This window comes from Idiotropiscis lumnitzeri, chromosome 3, assembly GCF_059441095.1.
Source record: "Idiotropiscis lumnitzeri isolate Australia: NSW breed Sydney's pygmy pipehorse chromosome 3, RoL_Ilum_1.0, whole genome shotgun sequence".
Classification (NCBI taxonomy): domain Eukaryota; kingdom Metazoa; phylum Chordata; class Actinopteri; order Syngnathiformes; family Syngnathidae; genus Idiotropiscis; species Idiotropiscis lumnitzeri.
Genome location: NC_142393.1, coordinates 27,298,963 through 27,312,134, shown reverse-complemented (window position 1 = coordinate 27,312,134; position 13,172 = coordinate 27,298,963). Strand labels below are relative to the sequence as shown.

The following is a 13,172-nucleotide window of genomic DNA, read 5'->3' as shown; positions in this document are numbered from 1 at the left end:
GCCACTGATTTAAAACACTCATTATATTTCATCTTTCCCCACTTGACATGAATAGAAATGTTATTAATCTGTTTCAAGCCCCATAAAACACAGACAAAAACATGGAAGCAGGATTTATATAAGAAAAATAGTACTGTACAGAAATGTACTTGATAAAAACACAAAGTAATCAGAATTAAATGTAAAGAACTGAACTGTTTGTGCATGAGTTCATGCCATAATTCAATGTGTGTGCCTACGCCAACATGGGGCTATGTAACACATAATGGAAATATTACACGAATATTTGATGATGAAACATAACAGACCAGCACATGCCGCAGCAATAATAGTTGTTGCTTTTTTTTTTTTTCATAGGTTAAAGAATATGTCTGTGAGTAAATGGTAAATGAGCTTTATTGTCTGTTTACAAGTATTTTTGGTCCAAGGTGTTTCTCATTATGTGATAGCATTAAGCTAGCAGGGCAAAGTAATAATGTATTTAATAACTTAAATACATATACAATTCTCTTTGTTGTGTATGTTTTGAATGTCAATTTAAACTGGGACTTTCAACAAACCGATTGAAGAAAGCACTTGGCCTTTGAAGAACTGTTCACTTGCTGCCAAACGTGAAGTTCATTCTTTCACCTTCTTAGAGTATGTTTCTCAAGTGTTTGTGCACGAATCAAAGCAAAATATTGGCGGAGCGACTGCTCGTATCTTCGAAAACATGTATATCGGGTAACTTGTTGATTGATTTATTGGTTGATTGATTGATTGATTGAACATGAATACACAAAGATATATAAAAAAAGATAACAGAAAGAAAAGAATAAATAATCTCTCAATGTTTTAGTTAAACACAGTTTACATTTTTAAAGGGGATAAAAAGTAAAAAACATACCTTCCCCTGGTTCTCTATAAATCATTACTCAAATTATGATGATACATTAGCAAGCGAATTTATACAGAGTAATGCATGCCAAAATAAAAACGGAACAAAAACACACTCCTCTTTACATATATCGACGGCCAAAATGCAAATGCTCCTATCTGACAGAGGTGTCAAATCCAAGACTAGAAAATAAACCCTGCCACAGTTTGTCTTGTACGCAATAGCACGTTTACCTGCCGGTTGAGTAGAAGCACCCATGGCTCAAGACAAACTGTGACAGGGTTTACTTTCTGGCCTTGGATTTGACACCGCTGTCAGATAGGAGCATTTGCATTTTGGCTGTCAATATTCAGAAAATCGTACGAGCATGACCTTTAGACCCTTATCCAATGTCGACACATACTTACAGGAGTGAAAACAAAAAAGAGAAACAAAAATATGCTCCTTTGTAATGTGCAATAATGTTATCTATGAGCTAAACTTGGAGACACTTGTAGAATATATGAATTCACGTAATGTTCGGTTTGACATTTACATATACGTAAATACACCTTCTGTACATACAAACATACCATATATCCAGGTTCTAAAGTATACCGTATACAGTACATAGCTAGATACATACTCTTGTACATGCATATATATGCATACATTCATATGGCAATTTACTGGAATTTGTTTAACCCTAGTTCCTCTGCATACACTTTGACACATGGGCTTTCACTTCACTCAGCAAAAGTTCAGAATTTGAGACATTTCTTCAGTTTATCTTGTTTTACAACGCATGGTATAATCTGTATCATAGGGCAACCTTAAAAGATAGAAAAATAGAATACCTCAAAAACCTGCTATACTGGAATAAAAGGAAATGTATTTTTTAAATCAGCGTCCAAATTACTTTTACAGACATGGAAAGTCATCTCTGATTAGAATTTGTTATTGACCAGTGTTATTGTTGCATAAATGACCACCATTATCAGAGTCACACGCTTTATGTTTCTTCTTCGCGTTCATGATTTTTCAAGACATTTGTGCACCGTCTCTGATTTTTAGCAGCTTCTGGGTACTGTGGTGTGTGTACATTATATGCCCTGTTTTAAATTTGTAGAATTTGAGAGTGTTTAATTTCATAAATAATGCATTTTTTGGTTCTCTATGCTGTAATTAAAAAGGTAAATACTGTAATTCATGTGGTCCTTTTATGTTGCTTCAAGACAGACTGAATATTTGCATTACCACATATCTCCACACAATAAGTCAGGAATGGCAGTAATAATGAGCAATACAATGTGCATGATGATTTCTTTACTAGAATGTTTTTCTATTAAGTATATATAATTTTCCATGTGTTATTTCCAACAATTTGCATCCTTTGTAATGCCAAGAAATGTAGTTGGTATATGTTTGAAGTTAAGTATTCATGACATGTCCATGATGTGGTGCTTCATGAGCTGTTTCTGGCTTCCTGCAGCCTACTTGAATGTTACCGTATCGGTTTGTAGATCTCCTTGGACTTTACGCTGACATTTCCCCAAAAACAGTTGCCAGATGTCAACCTCAGACTTTATATGCTTCTGCTTGAAATGAATGGCTCCATCTGGCCAATTAGCCTCTAGTGTGTCAATTGTCCACATACTTTGGAGGCTTTTAAAACATTTTATGTACTTTTTAGAAAATGTCTGTACATTGTAAATTGCAAATGCCGCATTCTAGAAAACCTGTTGAGAAATTGTGACTGTTTTAATCCAATTAAAATTCATTGTGGTTGTGTAAAAATTAATCAGCACCTATGGGCCTTATTTTAAAAGTAAGATTTTAGAAATCACATGAGGGGATGAAAGTGATAATGATCCCCTAGAAAATAATATTTGCAATTTACAGAATTGATGTGACCTGTCTCCAAATCCCTGGCGGTGGGCAGCCTTTGCACATGAGCGTCTACTAATGATTACAGCAAAAAACTCAACATTATTTTTCTCATTTTGTCACTTCCAGAGAACACTCACATTATCCACATCTGAATACCCTAATTAGCGACACATTTAATGTATTCCACTCCATATTTCTAGAGATGCCCTTTTCATAGAAGAGGCTGCATTCGTTTTGCTCTTCAAATAACTGCAGAAGTCAATGTTCTGGAGGTCACTCACTTCGTGTAATCCTGCTGCATTCAGTGACGTCAGCAAAGTACACACATCCACCGTGAGCTTTAAAACCCGAATCTCCCCCAGTCCCTGCAAGAACACTACTTTGAATTTGAACTGGAAACACCATGCGGTCTCTTGCAAAACGTTAGATTTTTTTAAGTGGGTATGCTGACATTGTTTGATAAATGTAATGAGGATTGACAAATTGGGGGAAATTTCAAGTGCCGGCAATTTAAAGCAGATTGATGAACACTGTAAATCATACTGCGAATTAACCATTGAAGCAGGGAACTCCGAGGGTTCATGAAGGCACCACAGGCCGAATTCCATCCAAAGGCAAATATTTTCAGATATACTGCTGCCACCTCATGGTAAAATTGGAAACGACCTGAATTCCACCTGGACTGAACTATCCAGTGTTTTTCCTACCGTAAGAATAACAGGTGAAGGTTCAGCCTTGATTTTCATCAGATAGCTGGATACTGTAACACATTGTAGTTTGGCACATGCTTTGGGGAGTGACGATATATGTGCTAGCCCATTTGTTTGGTTCCAATTCCCCCTACTACACACTTTTGTGAAAGATAGTTTAATAGCTGTGCATTCACGTTCCCTTCCAAAGGTATCGGAACTGTGAGGCCAGAGACAACAGTTTACAATGTCAAATTTTATTTCCATTATTTTCCAGGTTCTGCTACACGACACATAAGACTAAGCACATGACAATTAAATCCAACCATTTTTCATTTAAGCAAAATTATTTCAACATGTGACTGACAGTTCTATTTACTTTTGCATTTGTGTCTTATTAAATTGACGATTTATAAAAACAAATAAAATAGCACTAAATGTCTATGCCAGGGCAAAGTATGGACACAAACTGACCGCTATGTTCGTTTAATCAGGCCCACCAAACATTTACATTATGAATAGTCCTATATTTTTTGCATGAATGTAACTGTATTTAAAATGTGTTTATTTGTTTTGTATTATTAAATCATTGGTGAATAGATTAATAATTCAATCAGAGATAACATCAAAGATGAGAATTCATTATTTCATTATGAATGTTCTTACTGATATTATATAACATGGGCGGCACAGTCGCTGACTGGTTAGCACATCTGCCTCACAGTTCAGAGGTGCTGGGTTTGATTCCGGGCTGCAGCCTTATTGTGCGGAATTTGCATGTACTCCCCGTACCTGCTTGGGTTTTACCCGGGTTCTCCGGTTTTCTCCCACATTCCAAAGACATGCATGGTAGGTTGATTGAAAACTCTAAATTGTTTCTAGGTGTGAGTGTGAGCGCAAATGGTTCTTGGATAATGAGTGGATGTTATTTAACATATTTTACATTTATTTGTTTGGGTTTTCTCTTTATCTGTATTAATTTATGTGATTATAGAATTGGTTAACAGGGAGATTGCATATAATAAAATACAAAATACCAGTGAAATAAACTGTTTGATAAAATTAAAATGGAACAATTTCTTAACTATTTGAATATATAATTGGATAACTCATCATAACTGAATAATTAAAATGAAAATGATTTATTATTTTATTATGCCCATTTGTGCATTTAAAAAATAGGGTCCTTGGGTACAAACGTTTTCCCACTTATGTTGAAATTTTTCTGTGAAGAAGACAAAAAAGAAAATAAATCTGAGCCATTACTAAAACATCTTATCAAACCATTTCCAATGCACTGAAGAATAAAGAAAGTAAATAAAGTAACTAAGTAACAGAATCTGAGGAAGTAGATCAAGGAAGACTATAACTTCACAGTTGATGACAGAAATATTTTGATGGGTAAGGACATCAGCAACAATTAGCAGGGGGTAGAAGTTCGGGTCACGAACATGAACAAGATGTACTGATGCTAGACGAGAAGAAAACACTATCATGGAAAGGCCAGGTTGGAATTTGGAGATAATTTACAAGCCTCAAAAGTTCTGAGACAATGTTTTATGGACTGATTTGACAAAGATTAACCATTAATTGATGGAAATGATAAAGCTTTGTGAAACAAACAGTTGACCTTGCAAGGTCTGTTCCGGGATCCTTTACTTTGTGTTTATGAAAATAAGACATGATGACAGCGGCAAAATGATCTCAAAAGTCAACAGAAACATTTTAATTGCTAATTTAAAGAAAGCCACAATGACGCTGTTTTGGAGATCTATTATCAAGCGGCATGATAATGATGCAAAACAAACATACTGTCAAAATAGCAACAGATTCCATCAGCGACAAATTGTGGAACGTTTAAGACAGGCCAGCTCAATCACCAAACTCCCTAATATGAGGTGAGGACCCATTCGACTTGCTGATATGAAGGGAGTATCATCCCAAAATAAACTTTCAAATGAGAGGCTAATGGCCATGGACCACAGGCTTCATTCATGCAGTTAATGCAATACTTGGAAAATAAGACTGAATTGTTCTTCTTTCACCTTTTCAGTCTACGTGTAAAAAAATAAAGGACTTGGCCTCGCTGTTCCAATACTTTTGGAGAGGAGTGGCCACCGTATTGTGTGCTCGACGAAGGATGTAAAAGGCCAACAGAGGAAGTCTAAATATAAACAAGTCCAACTGGCCATGATTTGAGGCCAGTTTTAGCAAACTGCGCCTTACGGTAGTTGCTTGTCGAGGGTTTGCGGCCACACTTATGATTATTACTTTGAAACCAAATTATTTGTGTTACATCGAATAAGAATAATGTAAAGGGAGTATAAGACCTTGTCACTTGTAGTGTGGCTATTTCGACAGCAGGGGGCTTCATTCTGCAAGTCTGACGGAAAAAGGGGAAAAAGGGAGGTGTTTTCAAAAATTCTAAGAGATTACACATTAATAGGATAGAGGACATCTCCAGGCTCAAGCCCTTCACACTGTTCTGGGCCACGTCCTGTCGACAGGTAAGATATTGTGCTTGTCTTTCTGCTTCCTGTCCACTTCCTAAGAAAGGATTCTTTGCTAATTAAATGATGGAAAAAAATTGGACTTGTGTACTATTTGTACAGTGGACACCTACCCTAATATCCAAACTATGTATTCATTTAACAACTAATATTAGTTGTATACTGTTTGTTTTCTGAGGTGACTTTGTAAATCGTGCCATAAATTAAAATGTATTACATGGGAAGTTGTTTTGTACTTAAGGGAAATGTGATGAATGCAAATGTATTTACCTTAAATAACCTCACACCTAAATTCATGCACCGGAGTACAAACTGAGTGACAAAATCAAAAATTAAATCCCCATTGTGAAGTCAAGTTAGATTCTGTTTATGATTATGTGCACGCTCTGGGCCGGGGTAAAGGTTAAATTCTCCCACATGTTGGCCCTAATCCATTGCACAATGTCATGTTGCCACACACTGTCCACCCACTAAATGTTGGGATTCAATTTGGCTTTCGGGTAAAACTTGAAATGCACATAATGACCGTCTCTTAACATTTTAATGCACACAGAGAGTGCGTCCAGCTGTTCAATGTTTCAATACTTCTTGCATAACCTGCTGCTACACGACTGCTTCCTGCAGACATGTATTTGTACCTCCTCGGACTCGTCGTGTTCTACTACGTGTATCGCTGGTTCAGGGAGCTCGCCCGGGTCTCTGACAAGGGCGACAAGTATGTGTACATCACCGGCTGCGACACAGGCTTCGGAAACCTCCTGGCCCGTCACCTGGACAAGCTGGGCTTCCGAGTCATCGCCTCGTGCTACACGGAGAAGGGCGAAGAAGAGCTGAGGAAGTCGTGCTCGGGAAACTTGATCACCACACACCTGGACGTGCGATCGAATGAAAGTGTCGCCAAAGTTGCAGCGATGATTAAAGGCAAAGTGGGGCAGCGTGGTGAGTGTGCTGTCGCGTTGGAAAATAACCAAGTGCAAATTATTCGTTTATTTTATTTTTTGTCATTTATCTGCACTTTACCCCAGGAATAGTTATTGTTTTTTCTGAAGACATCTGCACGTTCACCTTCTTACTTTGTTAAAATAGGCTTATATCTATGTAATGACATGGGTTCAAAACCTGGGAGCGCGAGTATTAGCTTGGGGTCCGCAAAATAATTATGAATAAATTATAGTCGTATCGTTAGATGAGTGCATACCTACAGATGGGGACAGAGATCAATTAAATGAAACACAATAAAACCCATTACACTTCACTAGCTTCGCTTTAATTTGGGCCATTAACATGTGATAATATTGTGACATATCATATCTGACAACTCAGTATCTGCTTAGTCGTTTATTTTCTTTCTTTCTTTCTTTCTTCTTTTCCTTAGAACAAAAGGCGTTTCATTACAGAAATAAAGTCTCATTTATTCCTGAGAGCCAAAAGGCACATTTTTAGTAACAGCAGGCATATGTTATTAGACAATAAATGTGTCTTTTCCAGCATAAAATGTGTAATATTATGAAAGAAAATAAAATAAGCCTTTCTTCTTCCCTGATTCAAATTAAATAACACTATCGATAAATATATAGAGAGTATAGTATACTAGACCCAAAAGCTTTGCGAATCATCGATCATACATGCAACGGCAGCGAGAGGGATGATGATTTTTGTGTCCTCTCAGGTCTGTGGGCCGTAGTGAACAATGCAGGCGTGTCCGTCCCCTCGGCCCCATGTGACTGGCTAACCATCGATGACTACAAGTCCATGCTAGATGTGAACCTAAACGGGGTGATCGCTGTGACTCTGAGCGTCCTGCCGCTTATCAAAAAGGCCAGAGGCAGGGTGGTCAATGTGGCCAGTGTGTTTGGGAGGATTAGTCCCACTGGAGGCCCATACACCGTCTCCAAGTACGGCGTGGAAGCTTTCAACGACAGCCTCAGGTGATACTGCGGGCATTGAGCATCATTTTTGTGGGTTTGCAAACAAGCACTGATGATAACGGCTTTCGTCTTTTAGGTTAAATATGGCATCCTTTGGTGTCAAAGTCCTGTGCATTGAACCAGGCTTCTTCAAAACAAATGTGACTGATGCTGCAATCCTGAGTAAGAATGTGAAGTGGGTGTGGGACAAGATGCCTCAGGAGGTCAGAGATGACTACGGACAGGAGTACCTTCAGAAATGTAAGTTTGGGATATTTCTTTGATTACTCATTCAAATTTGAATCATTACATCTCTCTTGCTCCACCTCTTACAGCATTGGCGGTCTTATCAGACAAAGTTGCTAAGATATCAGATGCAGACCTGATGAAGGTGGTCAACTGTATGGAGCACGCCGTATCGGCCGTTCGACCTCGTACACGCTACTCGCCAGGATGGGACGCTAAGTTTTTCTGGCTGCCGCTGTCCTACATGCCAACCTGCGTCTCCACCTACATCCTGCGCAAGGAAGCCATTCCGATTGCCAAGTCATCATGAGTGCACTGATTTGTAATGAACGATTTTTACACGGCTGTTCTTTCACCACTTGGTATAGCAGTCAGTACCCAAAATGTAATTGTTAGAAATGTATCTAATTTTGTCCTACTCAATTTATAAAACATTCTCCCAACACTTTCTATCCAACTGTCTCACCCATGGTTATGCTGTGCCATGTTTAGTTCCTTATCTGAAGGTAGCATTGTTTCAGGCCAATGTACATGGCCTTGGTGATAATGTACAAAAGGTTAGGGTGGTGGCAATAAAAAAAAGTGCGCAAGGATTTAAGGGCTTCTTTTTGGGGTAAAAACTTGTATATTCATCTCCTGCAAAGGGCACTTTTTTGCACATAAATACAAGACCATGTCAACAACATCAGTGGATAACGTCAGAGTATTGCCATGTTCTTTTGTTCATACAACAGCTGCACTACACAAAATAAAGACACATGCTATTAGTTTGTCATTTTATTTCTGCCAAAATCATACTGAATGTTGGCTGCTTGACAATGGCTCATGAGTGCCATCTGATGGTCAGCAAAGGTACAAGATTCGATACCAGGAATACCGTCAACAAATTGAGTAGATTATTTTTTTTTTATTCCATCTTTTTTTTTTGCAAATGGAGACATTAAATATAACTCTTCAAGATGACAAGACAGATACATTTGTATTTGGACATGTTTTACAAACCAAGTGCTCTAACAGCTGGACCTCTGCCTATTTCTTTGTTTTCTTCATTCTGCAATAGTTCAATTGTTCAGGCGTTTAGGAGTGCTCCTCAGCGAGTTTCTCAGCCTTCTGGATCACTTCCTCGATGGGGCCAACCATGTAGAAGGCCTGCTCAGGTAGGGGGTCGTACTCGCCTAAGGAGGACCAAGAAATTAAAAATTACTTTCAATTTAGAGAAGCCAACTAAAGGAGAGGGACGTGCATAAGCCTTCACACTCACCTCCAAGAATGCTCTTAAAGCCCTTGATGGTCTCCTTTAGGGGCACCAGCTTGCCCATGTGGCCCGTGAAGACTTCAGCCACCTGGAAGGGCTGGGACAGGAACCGCTGGATCTTACGTGCACGTGCCACTGTCAGCTTGTCCTCCTCAGACAACTCATCCATACCCAGAATGGCGATGATATCTTGAAGGGATTTGTAGTCCTACAGAACAAAAAGTATATTTCGGAAATTTAGATTAAGGGCTAAATAAAAAAATAATTTGGCCAGGTTCAAATTAAAAAGTCGGACCTGAAGGATTTTCTGCACACCACGGGCAACATCATAGTGCTCAGCTCCAACAATGTTGGGATCCATGATACGGGAGGTCGAGTCCAGGGGGTCAACAGCAGGGTAAATGCCGAGCTCGGCAATGGCACGAGACAACACAGTGGTGGCATCCAAGTGAGCAAAGGTGGTGGCGGGGGCAGGGTCAGTCAAATCATCAGCAGGCACATAGATGGCCTGAGAGAGGGAGGAAGGAACCATGATTTCAATATTAAAATTCATAATATGAAAAATAAAATATATTTTCTTAAGATACCTGTACTGATGTGATAGAACCTTTCTTGGTGGTGGTAATCCTCTCCTGCATAGTACCCATGTCTGTAGCCAGAGTTGGTTGATAACCCACAGCAGAAGGGATACGACCCAGCAGGGCAGACACCTGACAAGTCAAACAAAACGTTAACGCAAATCCAACTTCAGTACATATCACAGCTGTTCACAAAGTCCTGACCTCAGAGCCAGCCTGTGTGAAGCGGAAGATGTTGTCGATGAAGAGCAGCACATCCTGACCCTCCTGGTCACGGAAGTACTCGGCCACAGTCAGCCCGGTCAGAGCCACTCTGGCACGAGCGCCGGGGGGCTCGTTCATCTGTCCATACACCAGCGCCACCTAGCAGGGCAAGTTGAGAATGGAAGAACGTCAAACTTGAAAGAAAAAAACAAAACAAAAAAAAAACAATAATTGAGGCTTGCCACATCTGTTTACCTTGGAGGTAGTGTCCTTCAGATTGATGACACCGGACTCGATCATTTCATGGTACAAGTCGTTTCCCTCACGGGTACGCTCGCCCACACCAGCAAATACAGAGTAACCACCATGAGCCTTAGCCACATTGTTGATCAGCTCCATGATCAGCACAGTCTTGCCGACGCCAGCTCCGCCAAACAGCCCTGAAACCCCCCAAAAAGAATACCCACATTTTACAATACAATGTCATTCAGTAAATTAAAATCCAATCCTCACATACATACCAATCTTTCCTCCCTTGGCATAGGGGGCCAACAAGTCAACCACTTTAATGCCAGTAACAAGAATCTCCTGCTCCACACTCATGTCAGTGAATTCAGGTGCTTCGGCATGGATGGGAGCAGTCCTGCAAGGAGGATCGGGAAAGAAAAAAAAAAAAAAAGAAAAAATCAGGTTGCTAATCCATTTTGGAAAGCAAACTTTGCATCACATGCATGTTAAGTGATTACATTTGAGGGCATCTCCAGAGTGAACTTACTGTTTTGTGGAGATGGGGCCCCTCTCATCAATAGGCTCGCCAATGACATTCATAATCCTACCGAGGGTCTCTGGGCCCACTGGGATTCTTATGGGGGCTCCGGTGTCCAAAACCTTCTGTCCACGGACTAAACCTTCAGTACCATCCATAGCAATGGTGCGCACAGTGTTCTCACCTACACAAAACGAGGTTCAAGTTAAATCCCCATGCTCACAGCGTACTTGCGTGACACAACATAGCGTGACAAGTCAGACTGACCAAGATGCTGTGCCACCTCCAGAACGAGCCTGGACTCTCGGCCAGCAACCTCCAGGGCATTGAGGATGGGTGGAAGGCCCTCGTCGAACTGGACGTCCACCACAGCACCAATGACAGCCACAATGCGTCCAGTAGCAACACTGGCTGCGGCAACAGGCGCGACATAGTCTCTGCCTGTGAGAGAAACACCAAGGCTGCTCAATTTACAGTCGTGACCTTGTATCCACATCAGCATGCCATTTATTATACAAAGTTAAACCCAGAAATCATGTAGCACGTTTGGAAGCTCCAGACCAATGACAAAATTGAGTAGCTGGGATCTAAACACCCATTGAAGAGCCGCCAATTTACACTCAATGGATTTTAAAACGCAGTATACAACAAAGCTAAGAGGTTTGTCCACTTTAACTGAAAATGTCAGATGAATGAAGTCTAGCTGATGCTAACGTCGCTAGCATTTCGGCACCTTGGTAAGAGAGAAAGCTGCCCGTTAAGTTTACATTATATCCAATCAAATGACCAAATGTGTTTTCATGGCTCGACGTAACCTATTGAGTGGTTTAAAAAAAAAAAGAAACGTTCCAAATTAAACTCCGGACGAGAAACAACACTAATACGCCCAGGCCGTAATGCTAAACTAGCAGCCACCTCATGTCATTCGGGAAAGGAAAGGTCATTGCTGCTAGCATAGTCATACTAGTGTCAAAACAACGTCCAGCGCATTCACTCTGCAAGAATGATCATGCACATTTGCTTCTTGGTTATGTATGCTTCCGAAAACCCCACGTCATCCTTTAATATACAATTAAATCAGAAGGCCTGTCAAGCCGCTCGGAAGGGCAGCCAGCCAGTAGCTAACGTTAGCATAGCTTCAGTCGTTGATTTGAAAGCCGCCTTCACGCGATTTCGCTGAAATAACCAAATAAGCCTCGAGGGACTTACGGGAAAGGACGGCCGGTGAGCCAACAAGGGCCTTCAGGGGCTGGACTCCAGGCCTGAGAGCCTGCAGAGCCCCGGTGCAGCAGCGTCCCACAGCTCCTAACATGATCAAAATGGCTGAAGGTGGAACTAGGCGAACGGAACTCGCGGCTTTATAGCGAGTAAGCACAAAAGCCGACTGCGCGTGCGTGACACGTTGAGCGTGTTGTGCGCGTGCGCGTGCGCAAATGGCGGCTTTGATCCCTCGGACGCATGCGCATTTTTAAAACCCATGCAGCTGACGTTCTTTGCTAAAAACTCCAGGTCATTCATATTGTTACTGTTGAGTGACCACTAATTTAATTCCGATAGTTACTGAACGTGCATTACTTTTCGTGCCACAACAATGTGCCGCGAGTCAGTACACTTTATACACTATATTTATTTACACCAAGAGCGCGCAGAGAATGGGGCCAACGGGGTATCCACCACACGTGGCGAGATAATTGAACACTGTAAATTGTCGGTAAGAACGAATGTGAGTGTGAATGGTTGTTTGTCTATTTGTGCCCTGCAATTGGCTGGCGACCAGTTCAGGGTGAACAGTGCCTCTCGCCCTATGACAGCTGGGATAGGCTCCAGTTCACCAGCAACTGCAATCCTGGTGGAATTAAGCAGTTGAGAATATGGCTGGATGGATGGAAGTCTTTTACAGCTAAATAAAAAAAGTTCCTATTAATTTGATTATCAGAGCTGGGCACTTGACCCTTTTTGCCGGTCAGTCCCCCGCCCTCCGGCCGCAATCACTGTACCCTTCTGGCCTCGACCTACCAGCCTCATTAAAAAAAAAATTGTCGGCCCCCGAGCCCGTTCGACCCAGCTGCCAGCTGTTCTAGTTGCAAACTGGACAACAACAAACTTGCCTATAAACTGTGTATTTAAAAATGAAAAAATTACCTTAGGTCTAGTCATGGTAAAAGGAATCGGTTTGACGGTGCATTTCCGTTTTCGTCTTCGCTCGGTGGCTAAAAAAGTGTGTGATTAAAAAAAAAATCATTTAATTATTGAAAGGGAGACATAACCAAA

General features: G+C 40.7%; 2 protein-coding genes across 2 annotated transcripts; one reads left to right on the top strand and one right to left on the bottom strand.

Annotated features, from left to right (window-relative positions):
• The first annotated feature begins 5,648 nt into the window (after positions 1-5,648).
• LOC148340680 (retinol dehydrogenase 7-like) lies at positions 5,649-8,865 on the top strand. The gene is made up of 5 exons (XM_088290062.1): positions 5,649-5,942; positions 6,570-6,884; positions 7,615-7,873; positions 7,950-8,113; positions 8,188-8,865. Exons 2-5 carry the CDS (start codon positions 6,572-6,574, stop codon positions 8,406-8,408), a joined length of 957 nt encoding a protein of 318 aa, XP_088146188.1. The 5' UTR covers positions 5,649-5,942; positions 6,570-6,571; the 3' UTR covers positions 8,409-8,865.
• Positions 8,863-12,280, bottom strand: LOC148340679 (ATP synthase F(1) complex catalytic subunit beta, mitochondrial). The gene is made up of 10 exons (XM_088290061.1): positions 12,111-12,280; positions 11,169-11,342; positions 10,911-11,085; positions 10,657-10,778; positions 10,391-10,575; positions 10,136-10,294; positions 9,941-10,063; positions 9,649-9,861; positions 9,360-9,561; positions 8,863-9,273 (listed from the first exon to the last, which is right to left on the bottom strand). The coding sequence occupies exons 1-10, from the start codon at positions 12,211-12,213 to the stop codon at positions 9,176-9,178; spliced, it is 1,554 nt and encodes a 517-aa protein (XP_088146187.1). The 5' UTR covers positions 12,214-12,280; the 3' UTR covers positions 8,863-9,175.
• Between the last annotated feature and the right edge of the window lie 892 nt (positions 12,281-13,172).

What these genes read in the sequence shown, in the direction of transcription:
- LOC148340680 (XM_088290062.1), top strand. Translation starts at nt 6,572, where the DNA reads ATGTATTTGTACCTCCTCGGACTCGTCGTGTTCTACTACGTGTATCGC. An exon ending in AGGCAAAGTGGGGCAGCGTG is followed by an intron (nt 6,885 to 7,614) that starts GTGAGTGTGCTG and finishes GTGTCCTCTCAG; the next exon opens with GTCTGTGGGCCGTAGTGAAC. An exon ending in GCTTTCAACGACAGCCTCAG is followed by an intron (nt 7,874 to 7,949) that starts GTGATACTGCGG and finishes TTCGTCTTTTAG; the next exon opens with GTTAAATATGGCATCCTTTG.
- LOC148340679 (XM_088290061.1), bottom strand. Translation starts at nt 12,213, where the DNA reads ATGTTAGGAGCTGTGGGACGCTGCTGCACCGGGGCTCTGCAGGCTCTC. An exon ending in CTCACCGGCCGTCCTTTCCC is followed by an intron (nt 11,343 to 12,110) that starts GTAAGTCCCTCG and finishes TTTCTCTCACAG; the next exon opens with GCAGAGACTATGTCGCGCCT. An exon ending in TCACACAGGCTGGCTCTGAG is followed by an intron (nt 10,064 to 10,135) that starts GTCAGGACTTTG and finishes TTGACTTGTCAG; the next exon opens with GTGTCTGCCCTGCTGGGTCG.